The sequence below is a fragment of the Haplochromis burtoni genome, unplaced genomic scaffold (assembly GCF_018398535.1).
Source record: "Haplochromis burtoni strain Fernald_Lab_line unplaced genomic scaffold, NCSU_Asbu1 Contig_27, whole genome shotgun sequence".
In the NCBI taxonomy this organism is placed as follows: domain Eukaryota; kingdom Metazoa; phylum Chordata; class Actinopteri; order Cichliformes; family Cichlidae; genus Haplochromis; species Haplochromis burtoni.
The window spans coordinates 208,149-229,875 of NW_024582388.1; the positions used below are offsets into that span (position 1 = coordinate 208,149).

Here is a 21,727-nt window from a genome sequence, read left to right on the forward strand (position 1 = left end):
GCACCCCATGCCACCGCAGTAGATCCGCCCTGTGTGTGTTTCTAAAGTTTTAATAATTATTATTTTAATTTGAGCTTTTACTTTGGAAAATGTCTATCGGAAGTACAGTGTGTGAGTGCTTGTGTTTTGATGCTGCGAGAGCTCGAGCCTCCAACAGCAGAAACGCCCAGCATCCTCTCTCCTCTCCTCCAACATCCATCCACCGTCTCCTCCGCTCCTCCGGCTGCGAAGGGGCCGCTCTGACTGGGAAGGAAGAAGAACCAAACCAAAAATGTCCTTTTAACACTTGAGAGAATAACCCAGACGAGACATGGATCCTTTGCATTTCTCTTTCCTCCACCATCTCCTCCTCCTCGCCTCCCTGAGCTCCTTCCCCGCTTCTGCTGACAGGCGATTCGGTGAGTAAATTAACGGGTGATTATTTTCTCCGTGATGAACAGAGCGGAGCTCCGTCCGCGCCCTGTGGAGTTATCCTCAGAGCCATTTTGGAGAGAAACCTGGGGGGCAGACTGTTTCTGTTGTGGTCTGTGTAAATATTGTATCAGCGAACTGCCACGAACCGGCAGGCTGATTCACCGCAGCTTCACCTGAGCGCAGGAAAAACAAACACGGCGATCCTGCGATTCATTTCCAGCGCAATAATCCGCTGTCAGTGTGCCAGAGCTCCCAGGAACATCACAGGAAATCTGCTAGAGCAACACAACATGACACAGTGAAGCGTACACAGCTAAATGAGCTTTTTTACACTGTGAAAACAGGCCTAAATCTGTCAGTCCTGAAGGCTTTGTGACAGCAATGGAACTATTGAATAATCTGAAGAATGCACAAACCAGAAACTCCTGCAAAATATGCTAGTTAATCGTGGTTAGCACATATATTTACATTTTTAAAAATGAAAGAAATGTAAAAAACCCCAAAAAAGAACCTCAAATATTGAAAATTGGTCTCGGGCATCATACATAACATACCTAAAATAAAAACTATAACAGCCACAAATTAAATACTTAAATTGATGTAGAGAAAATACCAGATCTTATTAAAATATTGTTTTAAGAATATATTTATTTTTAAAAAAGACTGAAGCTAATGATTCAACACTCAAAATGTAGAAATTTGAAAGAGGGATCGTACACACGGCCCTTCTGGGTTATTTACACCCGCTTGTAAACAAAAGCAGCCATCAGTGATAACATCACTGCAAAGCAATGAAAAATGGGATCGTACATGCACTCTCAAATTTCCAGCTCTGCGCTCCTGACAGAGGCAGCTATTGATCGGAAATTTAAACATGTGCGTGTGTCTGGAGAAGAGTGCACGCACTCGCTTGCACTGTAGAGTCTATAAATAGAGTCAAATAGCTCATATTCCCCCAATGACTTGAGACCTGGAGCCTGCAAGCATGACTGATACAGAGATTTGCTGTATACGATGGTGAGTACGGGACAAACAGCAGGAAGAAGCTGGTGCTGAGAGGGAGGTGTGTGTATCTATGTATCCAAGACCCTCCTCCTCTTCCTCCTTCTCCTCTTTCCCTGTGATTACATAACCAGCATACAGAGAGTATGGCAACCACAGGACACGTGGAGCTGTGGAGACGAGCAGCAGAGACAAAGTCTCCATTTCAGCGTTCATGTTTTTGAAGGAGCAGGAATAAACAAATCTGAAATACATCAGACGAGAGGGTTTTACTCATATTAGCAGCACCTGTTATTACTGCTGTCACGTTTGTAGGGACCTGTGGTGCTGTTTTGACATTTCTTCCTTAAAATGCTGTACTGCACCTTTACATTATTTTGCTACTTGACGGGTCTCCAACTTAAAGGGACCATTTAGAATCACTGAACACCAGCGGCACTGTGAAGCTGGATGCTGTTTTATTTGCATCACAAGAATGTAGGTGGCGTGATTTATGTCCTGCGTCTGGTTTTGCGCTATTTGACTGATCAGTGAGCAGTCGGTGGCATTAACAAGCCGACAGGTGTAGCAATGTTCCAAATGGGGCAAACAAGAAATAATCATCGCTTTGCGTCACCAGTATCAGCTGGTGGTTCTTGCTAGTGGTCATAATTATCATCTGTAAATTAAGGTCCATCGCATTGTTAGTAGGAAGTTGCGTGCATGCTATGGGTCTCCCTTTGCTTCATTCTTTTTCAGTCACTGTCTTGGAGAAATATGATTCCTGGGCTTGTTTGTTTAAAGTTGCAGTTGCCACACAGCGCAGAGCAATTTCCAGGAGCTGGAAGCAAATTAAACATGTAAGATTTCAACTTGCTGTTTGTTTTTTTCACGACTGGTTTTGATATTGGGAATATGCTCATACACATGTACCTAGTTTGATATCCAGAGTTGTTGAGCTGCAATATTTTTCACTGGAGTTATGTTTTTTGCATCCCTGAGTGCTTTGCTCCCATTGGTCACTGTCTTATAGCTCTGGCTTTGGTCTCCACCATGTCCTCAGAGAAATGCCTGGAGTTTATGAATGCTCGGTTATGTTCACCGCACAGGCTTCTGTTTCTGTATGAGTTTTAGTACTCAATAAGTAGATCTACTCTTTTGTTTTGTTAATATTTTGCATCGAAATATCAAGTAAATCTAGTTTTCTGTATAATTTAATAAAAAAAAAAGACATTTGTTACATGTATTAAACCTCAAGGGAGACAAAGTGAAAGTAAGTTTCTTTTTCTTTGCTTCTGGCACACTCTGGCAACAATAACCGTCTACTCTTAAACTGCTTCCATTGCAATACTGTTTAAGGGAAACTGAACATAATATTGTGTATCAGAATTGATTTATTTTTCCTTATGTACCTGGACAGTTATTGCACAACTGAATTTATCTTACTTAGGGCCTGGCCATCATACTACAAGGCAATTAAATATAAAAAAAATGATCGTTTAGTTAATCATTTGTTTTACATTTTGTTTCCTTCAATTCAATTTTATTTATATAGCTCCAAATCACAACAACAGTCGCCTCAAAGTGCTTTATATTGTAAGGTAGACCCTATGATAATACATACAGAGAAAAAACCAAACAATCATATGATCCCCTATGAGCAAGCACTTTGGCAACAGTGGGAAGGAAAAACTCCCTTTAACAGGAAGAAACCTCCGGCAGAACCAGGCTCAGGGAGGGGCGGGGCCATCTGCTGCGACCTATTCCATTGGTTACTTTCTCCTAAATTTATTGGGATATCTTAGATTCTGGGATCTTACTAATCAGACTCTACATTTTAGCAAATATATTACATTCGAGAACATGTGTGTTTGTTAAGAATGACTTCTGAGTATACCGCTGCTATATGACAATTCGGGGTGTTACTTGAAAGCAGCATTAACTTGTTTCATGTTGAATCTATACTCCATCTGTCAGATAAATGTAGGATTGAAGTGAAAAGTCCAAAAATGGAAGTATAGAAAGTGAGTCGCATCTATAAACAGAGACAGTGTTTCCTGGAGTTCAGTTAATAACGTTCTCTTTTTTTTTTAACCCGCCTCATAAAAGAACTTGAAACTGTAAACATGGATTATATTACCCTGAAAGTGGAGTGGGTTTCATTATCCCTTATGGGACCTGTATATTTTAATTTCTAATCAAAAGTGACTTTACACTGACCTTGTGCACATAATATTCTTTGGATATTTAAAAAGTTTCTGTAATATGCCTTCAGGGACCGGTAGCACCAGTGTGCAGAGGGGATATCAAGACCCAATACTTTCCCGGTATCTCTCATCTCCTGTGTTGCTGCATTACAGCTGTAATATTTCATGTAACATTTAAGGATTGATGGAGTAAATTCATGAGTAGTCAGCAATGATTTTACAATGATCTTGTTAAAAATTTTAAGGCAGTTTATCATGTTGTAATCTCTTTTGCTCAGAGGAAGATGATCAGTTTGTTTAAAGGCGCGGGCAATCTCTCGCTTATTCTCACATGTGTGTGTGTTTTTTCTTTAATGTGTGTGTGTGTGAGTGAGAAGTCTTGAAATACACAGATAGCTTTTATAAAGACAGGTTTCCATGGTTGGAAAAGGTCAGACAAAGAGTAGATTAGGAAAGATTTCGATGGAAAAAAGTGTGGGTGGTGAGAAGCGCTTGCCTTGAAAATGAAGGTTTGGTTTCAGTTATTATTCTCTGAACTTTTGAACCAAAACCTCAACATAATGCCAACAAGCTGTTTAAGCACGATCTTTAGCAGACTCTTTCATGTGGCAAGCAATGAAAACTACAGTAATGTTCTTATTGCCCTTCATGTTATTCATTCATTTTGGGCAGTTTAGCTTGTAATCCTAAACCTGAGTAATATTTAGCTTGGCCTGAGAAAGGCAAAGCTAAACTCCAACAGTAAATATCAAATACTAAGCTGCATAGTTAATGTTTACACTAATTATTACCACCTTTACAATGTGTAATGATGTAATGAAGCAGTTAGCTCATTCTGCCTTTTGTGTTTTTAATGAATACAAGTGAGTCAAATGACATTTGTGCTTGTCTTCAAACACCTGGCTGGACATACTTGCTTATTATTTAAAGTATCAGATATTCAAAGACGATGCCACGTTTTTTTTCTCCATCAAAATAACCCAAATCTTTACTTTCTTTGCATACACCTCGGTCTCACACACTAGAAACTTAAAAAAATTCTAGTTTTTAAAGTTCAGAGACTGAATAAGTTAAGTGAAATATTTTTGCCTTGCAGAGGCAGCAGCAAGATACTGCAATCCTACCACAGTATTCTACCAAACATCATCCATCACTGCTAATAGTTTCTCTTATGCCCCCTTAGCTGGAATCATCTGTGCTCAGTGATGAAGTGGAAGCTCTTGTGTGGGAACCGTGCCCAGACATACCGCTTGGATCGCCACTTTTTGGGTTTCACTTTTATCTATTTTGTGTTTTGGCTTTGAAGTAGCGATCGGTTGAACAAGATATAGAATGAGTCTTCGATTTCTTTTGATGGAATGGGACATCATCCTGTTAAAATATTGTATCATTTCTACTGGATATAAAATGTGGGACATTTACTTCAATTTTGAATTTGTACCATAGATGAATGATCCCTGAGAAACTTGGTAATCAATAACACAAAACCAAATAAACAAAAACATTTTTTTAATCAGAAAAACTCAGGTATCCATTGTTCCTATTTTGTCCGATCAAAGGCCCAAACCAAAAATAATGCAGCTGCTTTTTAGGTAATTAAACAGTTCAAATAATTACTATGTTGTCATAAATGTTATTGGTAGACCAATCAGCTTCTATCATCTTATTAATCTATCATTTATGTTCATGCATCTTGTGCTGGTCACAGTGAGTTTTTGTTGTAAAGGCTCTTTGTGAGTCAGATTTTCCCACCTGGGATTCCAACTAGTGACTATGCTGAGATGTCATTCTTCTTAATCATTAACCTGGATGTGGAGAAGGTCATCGCTTGTTCACCTGGTGTGACTGTCACCATGGCAACGCTCATTAACTTTTCATTTGTGCTGATAGGTTGGTTGGGTCGGGCCAGGCCTGCAGAGCTACTGAGGTGGTTTACTTTAACTATGTTGTAAAACATGAGGAAATGGACAGAGCCAGGTGTATGGGAGCTTTTATGTTGCAGAAGTGGAACAGTGTGATTGGTCAGAAGTACGCTCCAGCTATGGTGACAAATCTGTTAAGATTTCCCCTGGATTTCTGGGAGTTCTTGCATTATTTGTTCTAAATACAGGTGTTAGTAGTTTGGAGTCCTTTTTATGAAACTTTCACTGAGCATAGCAAAAAAAACATACTAAAAAGTTCACATCAGCATCTTTTTAGTTGTTTTATAGTATGAAGTAGGCAATAAGTTTAATAAAAATGTTGCAGATTTAATGCCATTTAAAGAGGTTGGAGAGGAGATTTCTGTCATTTTCCTGTTGTATTGATCTCTAACTATTGAGTGTATAGAAAAGATGTACCCAGCATAAAGTAACTATATTTGGACCAGTGCTTGGAGTACTAAGTTATCAGCTAATGCTAGCAAGCTTGGTTATGAAGCAATATATATAAACTATATGTGTCCAATGGAAAGAAACATATGTGTGCTAATAAGTAACCAACTAAAAATACACTGGATGGACTATAATACACAGAACATCATATTATTTTTCAGATTTGAATAAAATGCTCCAGGTGACACTGCTGCACTAACAGCCCAAACAGGGTTTAAAGGTTTAATTCAGAGACTGGCAGAGATAAGTCGTAGGAGACGGCTATTAGCTGCCATCAAAGTAACCACGTTACTAACTATAAGTCTGGCCAGTATAACTATCCATAGAGATCCAAAGCTTTTTTTCTGTACTAGGTTCTGTACTAGGAAACATTTATTTCTTCTGTGAAGGTGGGTATTTGAACACACGTGTCTCTTGGATTGGACGCACTTTGGGAGCTGTCCTCAAATGGCTGTTTGAGGAACTTCCCATGTATGTTGGCTCGAAGTTTGCAGCTTGGATTGCACCTGGTAGTACACTATATACTAATACTGACACTTCAGTTGTAATAAACTATAATTAACCTTCAGTCAGAATTTTTAGTTTTTGAGTTTTCTCAAAGTACAGCATGTTTAGCAGTTGATATGTGAGTTGACTCAGCTTTCTGTGGACTTGCGGTATTTGGCAGATCCATACTGGCTTTATAATAAAGTCCTACTTTTTTTATTTCACTGTCCTTCTTTCATTATTAAATCTGCTAATGTTGTTTTTTGGATGATGTTTGGGAAGAATAAAATGAGTGATTATAAATCTGACATCATCATGTGGTGAAGTCTGGCTGGTGTTTCATTTGCTTCAAGGATTTGCCAGAATGACTTGCCATTAATCAATATATCAAGTAATCTGGAGTCTTCTGGAGTCAGTGCAGAAACTGAAGGTGTGATGAAGAGCCTGCCACACTCACTGCTGCCCTGCTTCTTCTTAATCCCTGCCTGCTACAGATTGCTGTTTCTAGCTGTGTTGACTAATATCTCCCCGTTTTGCTTTTTTGTCACAGTGCAGGTGAAACTGCATCTATTCTCAGTGTTATCTCAGTGAATTGTGTCTGCTTGGCCCTGCAGGGTTTGTTGTTCTTCCTGCGTGCAATGATGCTTGGATTCACCAGAGTGCACCCAGTCAGTTCCTGGATATTTATGTCTTCCAACAGTTTCCACACTGAGTAAATGTGTCGTTTTTTTCCATCACTGATGTACATGCTAAACACAATGGAGAGGAGGGAGTCATCAGTTATGTATGTTTGCTTAGTGTATAGCAGTGATTAGAGGTTACATGTACCTTCAATATCACACCGCTTACATGTGTAATCATATTTATACAAATCGCAGTACAGCTTTTGGCAATTGCTAAATGTAATTTATGTTGTTGAATTTGAAAGTTGTTGCCTGAACATTTGATTGATAGTTCTGGTTTACTACACTTTAAATCTTAAGGAATTTGTACTTACCAGAAAGAATATCAGCAAGTGCTACAAAACAAGAGGTTGAAGAGGAGTATTCATGAACATATTCTTTCCGTATCTCTCAATGATTATTGCTTTTTATGCTAGCTAGCCATATGATTTTTTAAAAACTTTTCCAGGAACATAGCTTGAAGTAGCTACCAGTGGTTAGCAACATGGCTAATGCTAATAGCAGTGCTACTGTACAAAGCAATATAAAATCCTGCAAATGCCCTTTTAAACTTCAATAACACATTTTTGCAGTGTGCTAAAGTCATATGAAAATGCTATGTTGGAAAGTTGGCAGGCAAGTTTTCTTTTAAGGTAGAGATCAAGTAGAGATAATGAAGCGCTAACGCTAGGCTACGATAGTACTATATGGTATCATGATTCATCGGGACCATTTAAACTGAATTAAGGCTTAAAGCCGTGCATCATTAGAACTGAGGATACTTTGACTTACTGTATAATGCAGATGGCACCTGTCTGTGTTTTACATATACAGTCTCTGCTGCAATTTAGCTGAATATGAAAAGAAGTTCTAGCAGATAAAGTTTAACAAGTAAAACTTTGTTCAGTGTTCCCTGAAAGATTTATTTATACCATCCAACAATTTGCCCTGAGCTTTCCTGTGCATTAAAGTTTTAGATCCAACATTTCAGGTGTTTCTATGTTCTGTTTTACCTCTAAGTAAAGTCTTTTTGAATGCCATTCAAGCTTAACCAAAATAACAATAGAAGACTAAATGATTCAATGTGCCTGCACAAAAAATGCACATTTGGTTCTTGGAAAAATTTAAAATCCACATTCTGCACGGTGCACTCCAGATGTAATGAAGAGCGACAGTAAAGCTGTGCTTTGCTGCTTCATTCAACTAGATGGATCAATGCTGTGGCTTTGAAAAGTCTGTGGAAGAGATGGATAGAGGTGGATGTGGATGAAAAGGATAATAGGAGGAGAGGGAAGGGGACGGAGGGAGTTGTTTTGTGACTGTAGGAGACCGAGGTGGGGATGATGAAGAGAGATTACTTCCAATTTAAGAAGGGGTGTTTGTGCACACCTCCAAATTGGGAAATGGATTTCCCTGCTTTGCTGCAACAAAATAATAATGATTACAAAAAAAAATCCAATACTGTCTTTCCTTCCAAAACCTTCTTTTTGTGTCTGTCTAAATTGTTAGAAGTCATGTCGGGCATGTTGTGATTGATCTTTTCTCTCAGAGCTGAAGCCCAGACAAAATGGGCTGAAAAAACAAAGAGAGCAAAGGAAGCCATAGTACACTACAGGATACATGTGCCACTTACACATATATACAGTGTAGGTAGACAACACACAGGCTGCCACGAAGGAAGCCCCTTTTTTATCAGCTATGGGAAAAACCTAAAAGTGAGTCAGCCTTTAGACAGACTAAAAATAACAGTACTAAGGCGGGGAAAGCTTTTAAAAGGCTGAGTCTTGCAGCCTCCACTTTTATCTGCTGTCCGGAGATGTAAACACTGCTGCACAGATAACATTGTGTGGTGGAAAACAGAACATTAAAGGAGAAGGTTGAAGGAAATGCTGCGATTTGTCTGCTGTTAAAGAGACAGAGGGCAATAATTGCACATAGTCAATTCGGGAGTTTGAAAAGAACACGCCTCGCTCCAATGCATAAAGTTTAGCTGCTAGTAAAGTGTATTTAAAGGTTTTATGGGTGCATCTGCTTTGAATATATATAGAAAAAATACCATCCATCCATCTGCCAATGCAACGCTTTATCCAAGTATCTTTCTAATGAATGCGCTGAGTTAACTCTCTGGCCCCAGCCCCTTTCCCTCAAGATCAACAAGTCTCTTATACAAACAGACATATGGCATTGTGGGACATGTAGTGTTTTTTTTTCTTCTTCTTTTTTTAAAATGGCCCTGTCAGGAGGCATTAAAGGCCACAGCCTGGACACTGGTCTTTGCTCACAGGGTGAAGCTGATTGAAATTCTGTTCCTCCCGTGTGGCCGCCTTGGCTTCGGTCCACAGCGCGATGCTGCAACCTATTTCACACTCGGCTGCTAAAGAGGGAGGAAACCAGAGAGAAGAAACTTGGGGTGGCAGCAAAAGTCCAAAAGGAGCATGCAGAGTCATCTTCTTTATCATCACCCTCCGACTGACTGGAGAAGCCTTTTACTTGGAAGTGAAATGGGAAAAATGTTTATATTGCCTTACTTTTGATTTTATCTGTTTTATCTTAGTGTCTTCTTTTGGAAGCACAATGAAGTTTATTGTGGACATTTACATTGACTCTGTCATATTTAAAATGTATAGTTTAGACATTAATGTATTAGCAATAATTATCAAAAGAATCATCATCATGATGTTTGTACCCTGTTTGACAATACTTAAGTACTATCTTTTAAACATACATAAACGAACTCCAGCTTGTAAAGGAGGTTTTTGTAGAACAGTGAAGTTTGGATCAAAGAAAAGGACAAATGACTTATAATTTTGTGCATTTCTGTTTATGTGTGCTTTTACTGCATTGGCAGTGTTTGCAAACATTGTTAGTTCAAACCATGACACAGCCTCCACTGTGCTTTACAGACAGCTGTAGACACTCACCAGCCTCTGTACATTAAGAACAATTTGACCCAAAAATCTTATATTTGAGTTCATTACTCCTTCACGACCCGTTGCCACTGATTTTAAGGCCAGTTCATGTGCAGTTTGCCTTTTCTCCTTAGTTCCCTTCCTTAACAACATCTTTTTGAGAGCTAATATTGCATTGAGACCATTTCGGATGAGATTAGCTGAAGCGAGAATGCGCTTCTCAGGTCCTGTTGTAGGTCTTTGCTAATTTTTTCTTAAGGACATTTCTTTTAGATAATGTTAATTGGCTGTAGACAGTTAGACAGTTTAGGCCTGGAACTTTTGTCCTATACTTTCCCCAAAAATGTAAGGATACAGTGCACATAATACAGTGTAAAAAGTGTGAAAGTAGCCAATGTCCAAAGAAAGAGACCCTGGAGAAAGTGTGAACCAAAGTATAAAGAATTTAGAGGTTTGGTGCGTTCACATAGTTTTAAACATGTGAGATCTACTCTGACCCCCCCCCACACACACACACAAAAAACAGTGACACAAAAATCAACCAAAAACCCAGAAAAAGTTAATCTGTACAGCGTTTGGTTTTCCAACATTGTAATTCCCTGCTATTTGTTAGCATCTTTGTATCCATTTACTTGCTTGCATATTTTTTTGTTCTTTTTATGCTTTTTATGCAGAAAGTGGTCCAAATGCTGCACGAACGCCTCAAAGCTGCCGTAATGAAACTCGGGCTCTTTGTAAACAGCATTTCTTTCTTACGTCTTGGCTTTTAACAAGGTTTCCTCTGCTGGAAACTGCTGTGATTTATTCATCTTTTTTTCCGCAGAGATGTAAACAAATACAGCTGTGGGCGATTCTCCTTTTAATTACAAAAAAACAGAAACATAAAAAATATCCGGAAAACAAGACTCAAGCTTATGGCAAATGGCTTTGCTCTGTTATGTCTCCATCAGACACAAACTGCATCGTGGGTAAAAAGAAGTGAGCTGGAACTCCGAAAGGGTCCTTGATTTATTTTCACTTCAAAACAGCAAAGTTGTTGTGCATTTCTTCTCTAAGTAAACTTTTCGCATGTAAACAGATTTTTGTTAACAAAAGTTATATTTCAGATATTTACAGTCTTGTTATGACGCAGCATTTGGCACAGAAAAATTAGGCTTCTGGTATTTATGCTGCTTTTAGATGTTCCCCACACATTTATGCAGCACATTGCAGTGATACATGCCATTTTCCACTTGACAGATACAGTACAGTAATACAGTAAGTTTAGCGTCCCACGTCGTGCAAGTTCATGTAATATTTTAGAAGTTTGCTTCTGTTTGAAAATGAGTCAACTGGAAATAATAAAAGTCAACACGAGGGGATTTTTGAACCTTTGTTTTTCTGGTTTGACCTACTGAAATGTGTTATGTAGTGTGTTTATAGCACTTAATATCATGTTAGCTTAATTATGAGCTAGCTAGTTTAGAGAACATTTGTCAGTAGAAAAATCTCTATAGATTTTATCTCATAAATATGCTTGACAAATTTAAGGTCTTTTAGACTGATTTTGATATTTGGTGATTTAGAAATCAGATTCACAAAGCATGTATTATATGCAGTTATTTATTAGTCTTTAATAAGATGATATGACAGGTCTGTTTAAGAACAATCTTGTTATAATGGTATAATAAGTGGTGGATTACTGGTTTGTGCTCTACTTGACTCTGCTCACATCAGCTGCTTGTTTGTAAAATTTGAAACACGTCTTGCCAACAGGGAGATTGCACAGCGCCCTCCGGTGGACAAATTGTGCAACATCTACACTAACTTTTCAAGGGTGTTTTCCTTTTGTAATGTTCCTTTATAATGTATAATGTTCATTTTGGATAAAAAGTTATTACTTTTTATAGCAAAACTGAGTTGTAAATGAACACAGATATACAGTCACACACTTCTTGTCAAATCTGTAATTACGTTTTTTAGGCTATTCTTAATATAAAATGAACGCTTCTTGTATATGCATTGGGAATAATTTGGGGAATTGTGGTTTGTTGAACCATAATCGTGAAAAGGTGACCAAATGTCCCGCGATCTGTGTGTGACACTGTGGATGAAGCAAAGCTGCACCTGCAAAAAAATAGAGCAACATTGCAGGTGCAAGTTTAAAACCAAAAGTCATCATCTGGAGAAACGTGGGCAGTACGGTCTGTAGTCTAACTTCTGATTTCTGAGCTGCGGTTTTGTGCAGTGCTATGTAGTAGGAGTAGTGCTAATATTTATTATAGCTGTGGGGGTAGAGGACAGTTACAGTGTGGTTAACCTCGCTGACTTTTGTTGTTTGCAACAATCAGACACTCTCAGGTTTTCTCGGTAGAAGGCTTTTATTGTCAAGCCGTTTCAGGAAGCAGACTTAATGCACATGGCTTACACCTGCTTCTACTAAACAGATCCACTCAATCCTCTGCAGCACTTTGTTTTTCCTCTGTGATGCTTTAGGTTAAGGTTTCTTTTAACAACATACACACAGATAGTTTTCATATTTTTATCACCAGAATCTGAGTCAGATGTTTGCAGACAGAGAAGACTGATTAAAAACCTTAAAGCAATATCTCGCTCCATTCTTATTGAGCTCCGTGGAGAGCACCGAGCCAACTGCTGCCCAACTAATCAACACTGCTAATGTATAATACTGTAAATCCTGTTTGTGTTTGCAGAACATTATGTTACACAGCTATTTCAAGATTGCAGGACAGAGACGGGCAGGCACAGAGACATCAAGTGTAACAGTATCCTGTATGCTGCCAGATCTCCTGCAAGTGGATAGAATAAAATATAGCTGCCTCTTCTCCTCTCCCAGCGGAGCAGTGAAGGAGCTGGTTCGATGCATCATCCTGTTCCCCCCTCGCCCCGGAGTTAACTCTGGATAACTGCAGGCTTTTGCTGCCCACGGCTGACAAATGTAGCAATATATAAAACTCCCCAAGGGATGACGTCTTAATAAGTCACTTATTCTCACTTGGCGGTCTTAAAATAGAACAGTAATTGAGAGGTGCACATATCTCAGTTACTCCAGTAAAGCCAGAATTAAAGAGCTGTTTCAAACAGATGTTGTCTTTTGGAATTTGCATGCAAGTAGATTTGCATGAAAAGTTTCGAGAAAGAAATTTGTGGAAAAATAGTATTCGACTGAGAATACCCAAAAGAGGTAATATTGCAAACATCTGTGTAAACTAGTTCCATGTGAACCTGCTAAGTAGTTGTTGTTTGTATCTTTCTCTGTTAACAGGTTGCCTTTTCGAGAACGAGCTGTGTTCACCGTATGAGATCTGCGTCAACGGTAAGCAAGCTTTATCTAAGTACTACTAAACACATATCGATTGCAGTATACATGAAAGGCACTACAGATGGTTTCTGATGCTTGGGAGGAGAGAAAAATATGTCCAGAGGTTTCATCTTATCCAGCTAACTTCAGGGTTAAGCCTGGATTTTCAGTTCTACAAAAGTGGTGGAGATCGCCTTGGTAACTTTGCTGCGAACCAGAGTGATTTTTCATATCTCCAGATTAGAAATCAGCAGATAAGAAATCCTTGGTTACTGACAAATCAATATTCTGTTAAATGTCTGTGTCAAATCTAATGTCTTTGTTTTTCCTGTTGAACATCAGTATTGAATATAGATTTTTAAATGCAACTTTGTTCCATGATTGTTTGTAATAATAACAATACAATTAAGTAATACTTAAGTAATATACAGTTTAATAGTACAGCTTCATCTTCCTTTGAAAAATCAGCCACTCTGTTGCCACTGTACATATCAAGACTTGTGATTGGTCAGATGCTGCCAACACTACTCTTTTCATGCGAACGTAGAGGAGAAACCTTGAGTTAGCTGAGTTAGCTTAGCAAGATAGTAATCAGCATCATGTAAAGCTTGGCCTTACAGCCAGTGTTAGGGTAAGTAAATGTAGATAACAGAGAGATACTGTGGGTATACTGAACTTGTTAAACATCAAAAATTTTAAAAATTAGTATTTCTGATGCATCTTTTATGATCACTACTCAGAGCTCTATGGCAAATTTTGCTATTCCTATCAACTAAATTACACCTATATTCTTTGAATGGCATTTTTTAAATTGGTGAGTGATTATGAAAAAACCCATTGTGTTTTTGATGTCTTTTTGTTCTGCAAAATGCTCTGAAACATTTGAACTTTCAACCCTTGAAAATTTATTAGCCTTTAGCTAGCTGGTTAGAAATGTTGATCTGTGAGTCACCGTGATATTAAATGAGATTTAAGCTGGTGAAAAACAAAATATCAGATTAATATGAGAGAAATGAGAACAAGTGTTCTGTTGCACCACTTATCACTCAATTAGATATAAAGTATGTCTGATATTACATGATTGAGTTAGATATATATTCAACTCCCTGGGAGGGAATTAGCAATAGACACCAAACAATTGTCTTTATTCCAGGTGATAAACATGTTTATTTCTGCTTTGAAGTTGTGTATTTTAAGATGAGTACTTGTGACGATTAACTCACTTCTGGGGTCAGCATCAAGAGGCCGTTGATGGAAATGCAGTTTTCTGTATTTACGTGTGTAATTTATCTTTTTAAACCCGGAGTTTGTGCTCAGATCAAGAAAGCACCTGGACTTTGTAGTAGTCAGAAGGCCCCTGAACAACACTGTTGTCCATAACAACTTTTCAAATGTTGGCTTACTATTCACATTATGCAAACACGGTGTCAATGTGTGCATTATTAGAAAATTCATGCTGCCCTCTTTAGAATCAAGTGTTGTGTTTTATAATTGCACACAGTCACAGCTGCCTTACTCTTTCCCTTGCTGCCTCTCTGGCTACGAGAGGAAAGATACCCCTGCTGAGAATCAACCTAGAATTTAAAAAAAGAAGCCCAAAACCTGAAAGCCGGTCACAGAAAATGTCTTTTTGAATCCTGGAAACGTTTTTATCTCATACTTAACTGGGTCTGGTGGGAAGATAACCACGTTACCCTGCAGAGTTCATTCTAGATCTCTATGGCCAGCCTTTTGTTTTCTGTAACCAGCGATCATCAGGATGCATCGGTTTACTGGGAAGCTATCAGCTGTGCAGAACAGGCTTCCCTTATCAACAGCTCTGCAGGATTTAAGGCACAGACAGAGCCAGCAGAGATAACAGAATGGAATAATATATGTTATGATGTCATTAAGCATGTGAATGGTCTGTTAGGAGGTACAGGTGCGTGCCCAGCTGACCGGCAGGGTGTGTGTGTGTGTGAGATTTATTCGCTTGGTCATTTCCTGTCCTTTTAAAAATGCGCTCCGTAATCTTATTCTGACAAAACAGGAGGGAGTGAAAGACAAAGCGTGTGTCTCCTGTGGTGAGAAAATCATTATGTCCACGGTGGATTTTATATTTAGCTGAGCTCAGGCGGGCTCTCCGTCTGTGTTGTTGTGACTGCCTCCAGTAACATCCGTCATGTGTCATCTGCAACATGTAAATTGGGTCTCAAAGAAGTGATGGAGGGAAATGGCAGATTTACAAGTAAAAACATGTTGATGGCTGTATACAATAAATAAACTGCATCATGTTTCTTTTTCTATTTTAAGGTTAATTCAATCTAAAGCAGGAAACCTTGTTTTTTTTGACCCGATGACTTGCTTTGTCAAAATGATGTAACGTTGGTGGCTTATGTGCCCAATTTGTTTTTGCCTTTTTATTAGATAAATATGTATGTTTTCATGCCTGATAAGGAGATATTGGCTGGAGCCTGAGCCAGCTAAAACAGATGAACGCACATCAGAACAGGCTTGGAGCTAAATCCTCAATCGCCACTCTTGTAGTTTTCAGTCCTTGGTAGGCAACTTTCTCTGACTCAGACAAAGAAATGTCCTTTTTTTTGGTTACGTGGCAAAATTACGATACTAACAGCTAATTTACTATTGTACTGAAAGACGTTTGTGTCCTCAATTGTAGAATATAAAGTACAAATTTTGCCTTTATTTTGAGCTTAGCTTTACATTTGTTTTACTTCATGAGTGGGTCTTGTATGGCGTGGGAATGGGCCCTGACCCTTTAGTGCTTGTCCCATTCTTTGGTAGCCCCTAAGCATATTTATGTATGTAATCGGTTTAGTTATCTGTTTGTCAGCAGTATAACGTTGGTCGTTTTTAAGATATCATGCTTAATTTTTATGGGATGGTAGATACAGATGGTAGAGCTCCAGCACAGTGCAGAGGGTGAGGGAGTGGTGGGTGTGGGGTCTTGTGCGTGAAGATAGAATATGATAAAGGTTATTTTTCTTGTTTTGTTGATATCTAAAATTTAAAAGTAAAAAATGATGAAACTGAAAACAGCTCGAGGTGATTTAATTTTGGTGAAAATCGGGTCAAAGTCAAAGTCCAGTTCACGTCCTTCAGGGAAGTTGCATTCTCCTGTTTTTCTGTTAACCAGCTTTAGAATCACAAACTGAAGACCATAGACAAGATTTTTTAAAATTGTATAATTACTGTTTGTATTTTGATCGTGAGAATTTGCGTAATTATGATGAAGGAACTGACCTCCCAGCCCACTGAAGGAACAGTGGGCTGGGAGGAATTTCCCCACGGGGATCAATAAAGTATACATTATTATTGCTATTATGATAAGCCAGCAGAGCACTGTTCCTCTGAGGTCTCATGGTGTCTGAGGGAGCTGTGATGGACTGTAAAGTGTTTTCAAATGTGATGCTCACATGGCGAAGCATGACTCTACATGAGAAGGGTTGACTATGGTTCAGGAGGTAGAGCAGGATATTTAACAATTGGATGGTTTGGTGATTCAATTCCTGGCTGCTCCAGTCTGCAAGTGTCCTTTGGCAAGATACTGTGTTCATCATTAGAGTGTTAATGTTAGATAGAAAGCACTAAGATGTAGAAAAAAAAGGCGCTTTTGTGTGAAAATTGGGTGGATGAAACATCCATTTACCATTTATAAGTTGGCAGTATTGGCTGTTGAGCTAATATTCACGAGTCAAACAACAACAGCATCTGCTGCAGACCTGCAGAGTCTTGGGACTGTTTGGGACTCTTGCAAAGCTGCGAAAAAATCTTTCCGTATCCGACACAAAACACTTGCCAGAGCACTCAAAAGCGCCTTTGTTATTGTTCTTGTAACAGTAGGTGTCTCCAGGACAACATTTTGCAAAAAAAGCATTCTCAGCAGGTCAATCCAATAATGGTCTCAGTGTTTCAAATGGTAAAAAGAAGCAAAGTTGCACCTTTTTTCATCACGGCTCTGTAACTATGGTCAGACAGCAGCTAAACAGGGGGAGAAGGATCTCAGCTCTTCTGCACATTTCACTGGTGCACACAGTTTTGTGAAGTGTGTGGTTTTTTTGCCTCACTGCCTTTGGGTAGTAAATACGATTTATTGCTTTGCCTCTTTCATAGATCTTTAGGAGCCTCTCGGCTCTCACTTAGATGGTTGTTTAGTGTTCACTGTGCTGCGTTTCTCCAGACGAAAAGGTGTCCAGCTTTTGAGTGGTCATTTCCCAACACTAACACGATGTGTTTCTCCTTATTTACGTGTTCACATCGCATCTATCAACTTGGGCATTAAAATGATTTACTGGCATCACTGTGGGGGTGCTGTTTGTCAGTTTGGCCACACTTTGAGTTTGAAAGAGACTGAAAAGCTCCTCGTGGCTGAGTCATGTGAAGCGATGCTCTCATGGGGGAGAAGCTACGGTGACTGCACCTCCAGCCATTGTTCTCATGCACAGTGTGTCTGACCTGCCTCAATAGCTGCTGTCAAGCTGCTGCCGTAGACAATGCGAGCCTGTTGTGTTGGTGATTGGCAGCTCAGGCTCTATGAAGACACACCGCAACTCTGATTGCCTGAGCTGGCCATATTCTCTTGGCAAGAAACAAAAAAACACTGACTGAGCCTGATATTGTTTAGCTGAGGACATTGTCTCCCTCACTACATTTTTCTGCATCAAAAAGAAAGTGTATTAGCTGAAATGATATCTCAATACTCTCAGGAAGCAGGGTGTTCGTTTTACCTGACCACTGGGAACTATTTGAATGCTGGAAAAAGGTGACAGCTGCTCGTCGATGAACACTATAAAAAGATTATGTAAAATAAGAGGTAACCAGATGTTTGCTAGATTAAATAAGTAATAATAATAATAAACACCTTCACTGTAACTTTCATACATTGCAAAGTCACCCAGTAAGGTGAATTGGACCCTTTGTAAACTAGAACTGGAGGAGTCCAGAGCACCCCTGCTGCAGAACATGTGAGCACACAGCAGGAAAGTCTTGATGGAGACTTGTCACTCAGCAGCCCAAATATCAGCAACTCCAGGCTATTGTTTTTGGATAGCAGAACTAAACCCCATCAAAATGAACATGGAGAGCGGCACGCTGTAATTTTAATCGTCATGGATAATGAAAAAACACTAAAATAGTTTGTTGACTGCCCCAAAATAATGTTTAAGCTCTTTTCCTGCAGGTTATACTTACAAAAAGGCTTTATTAGCTAATCGATATACAGTACAGACATGATGAGCTCACATTCCCAACCGATTACCCCATATGGAAAAGAAATGATAAAAACGTATATGATTTACTCATGAAAGTGGCCACTTTCTCATTACTTTCATATATTGTTTTAGTAAGTATCCAAAACACACAAGTTTCATTTATATGATTTTTCAAGGGATCTTATATCTGTTTTCACTCTTGTATGCTTTTCATACAAGTTTCGCACGAGACAGATACACACTTTATAAGATTTATATATATATTTTCCATATGGGACTGAACAAATACTATTATGTACTGCTGCTAGATCTCACTACAGTGAACTAGCAGCAGCGAATGGTTAGCCAAAATCTGTACACTTATGTCCATGCTCACTACGATAACCTGGAACAATGATTACACAAGCCTGCCACCACACAGCTGAAACTGTCATGAACCTCTGCTGTGCACATGTGTTAGTAAAATAGAGTTACTGGTTTAGATGTTTCTATTTTTAGCTGTTATGAAGGAGACAGCTGGCTCTTTGGGGGAACAGGACCACCACCATCTTTGACTTCACACAGTCCTCCTGTAAATTTCTGAATTATTTGATCGTCATGGCTGCCTCTTGTACGACATCTGAGTTAACCAGACACAAACTAAGCAGGTTTAGCTTAATTATAAACATGTATTGTGTCCACCACTCTACTTTAGTCTATAAGACTAAGGTTGCTGTTCGTTCTTCAACAATCATTGTCTGAGTTGAGCTTGAACTCTTATGTAACATACAAGTTTTATTTAACAGAGGCCATTTAAGGCAGCTGTTACATGTTCAGTTTCCATGGATTGACGCAATGCTCCACAGTTCAGTAAGAAGTGATGATGGAGTCCACCCACCTCTGTGGACTTTTTGCTATTTTCAAGCAAGTGACCTTGACATTAGCGGGTATAAAAGGAAAAAGGGCGGGCAAACTGAGCAGCACGACGCAGCTTGGTCGCCGACTTGACATTTTCATTGTGATTGTCATTTCAGCATTGCCGCATTTAGAGCCAGAACATCGAACACCGGGGTCAGCTTTATTACGCTGCAGAAAGTCCCTGTCACAACAACAGACTGACACAGTAGTGAGTTATCAGACAGTGTTGTCTAAGTAAGAGGGTCTAATTTACTCCCGTTGGAGGTGTGATCAGGAATTAAGTGGTAATATTATGAAAACAGGCCATTTTATCACTTCACGTATCGTATACAGTAAACTGTCTAAGTTCAGTCAGATGCAGCGATTTAATACATAACCATCTGTACAGACAGACATTTTTTGCAGTGTAGAAGCTTCTGCTGGTGTTCATTTTTAGCCCCAGCATGCATCTGAGTCTGGCCATAGAGATAAGAATGGCTGCTTGAACTTACAGTTTTCTAACAGTTTTTGAAGTAAAGATGCAACTGTGAGTACTTTAATAAAGTAATAATGTAAAGATTGTATTTTTAATTAATTTATATTTTTGATATTTAGTCCATTGACTATCCAAAAGCTAAATACTTAATTATTATTCATCAGAGCCTTACTGGATCTGAATTGGAAATGGTGATTCTGGTAATCTGGTTCATCAGCTGTTAATCAATTAATTTTATTATTCATTCCTTAAAATGAAGCTGCCTACTCACAATCTCTACCTGAAGTTTTTCCAAGTTTTTCTTCAGTATTTGAAAAAGTAAAACCTCTTTGGCCCCAAAACATTTTCAGAAAACAGACCAAATGCACAACCAGCCTAATAAAATATTCAGGTTCAAGACTCAGTTTTGGCTCCGATGGATTTTAGACTCCTGGAGGGTTCATATTTGTAAAACTTGCAGAGCTCCAGCAAAAGTATTTCAATATAAAAGTGGTAACGAGTACGACTGCAGTAAAACAACTAAACACAATCGAAGCAGGACATTTGCTTTCCATGTTAAAAGTGCTGTAAATAATAAAACTACAAACCCATTAAACTAGCTTCATTTTAATCCTATTCTATTTTAATCTTTTACAGTCTGTTTTTCTTTTTCATGTTTTGTAACTCAATATCAATTTTAGATATTGAGGATATAAATGTATTATGTCCATCGACAACATCAAAGTGCTGAAATTATTAAACTGTTATTAAATCCAATATTGACTTTTCTTTTTGTTGAGGTCGTGTATCACTGAGCTTCTGAGAGCAACGTGTGGCTCCTTAGATGTTTTGCTTTCTTCACTAGGAGGTTGCAAATTTAATGAGATGTTGATGAAAATGGCTCCACGCTGCTCAACGTGATTCATAAAGTGAAACATACCTGATTGAATACACAGGTGAAAATCAATTGCAGATAATCCTGTAAACTTCACATCGGTGATTTTGTCTCACATCAAACTGCTGTGTTATAAATTCAAATTTCACCTAGCACCGCAAAGTTAACGGGATTCGACACACAGGTATTCCTCAGGATACAGCTCCCATCGGGTTCATCGGTACAGACTGTGTCAGAACATCAGCGTAAGACATACAGCAATCCAGGAGAAAAAACAATTCTCACCAAACGTGTGGACGTCTGTGAGGAAAAAGGTGTTTTTTCCAAGCTTATAGTCCAGTTGGAACATGCCTTTCATCTCCTGCTCTGTGATGGAGTCTGTGCTGCCCTCCAGGTGTTGATTGGGTCCCTTGGCTTTACTGTCAGAGCTGTAATAGAGCTCACATTGAAGAAGCTTGCTCAGCACAGAAATACTGATTTCCAGCAGAGAGTATGGCCTCCAGGCGCTCTTTAATTGACATTGGTTAACTAAGCTATAAGAAAGCTTATTCTGAACTGCTTACTGCAGGCTGAGTGCTGTTGTGCATTTGCTAATAAGAGTGTAAAAACAGTAATAGCCTGTGATTTTTAGTTTAGGTCAAAAGACCAGGGGGGTCTTCACAAAAGCTGATTATACAAGTACAAGAGTGCGAATATGAGTGCTGGCAAAGTGTTTTTCTAGACTGGTTTACTTTAACCATATAGTGTTCTTTTTGTGAACATCTAAACAAAAGTTAGGACACTTTAACAAATTACCTGAGGAAAATTTACGTGACTTCACCCCTAAAAAGCAAGGTGAACCTTCAAGGGCGTGCACCTCTGGACCTCTGCTTTCATAGGTCCCTGAAAGTCCTGCTTTCGCTACTCGCAGGTGCACATCAGCAATTTCACTATGGATCT

General features: G+C 38.9%; 1 protein-coding gene across 1 annotated transcript in view; it reads left to right on the plus strand.

The window, feature by feature from the left end:
* Window positions 1-112: 112 nt before the first annotated feature.
* The window catches only part of LOC102303500 (receptor-type tyrosine-protein phosphatase N2), a 212,658-nt gene continuing 191,043 nt past the window's right edge, over window positions 113-21,727 (plus strand). The window contains exons 1-2 of the mRNA XM_005917990.3: window positions 113-398; window positions 13,297-13,347. Coding sequence (XP_005918052.1) covers window positions 311-398; window positions 13,297-13,347 — 139 coding nt within the window. The 5' untranslated portion in view covers window positions 113-310. The remainder of the gene's footprint in view (window positions 399-13,296; window positions 13,348-21,727) is intronic.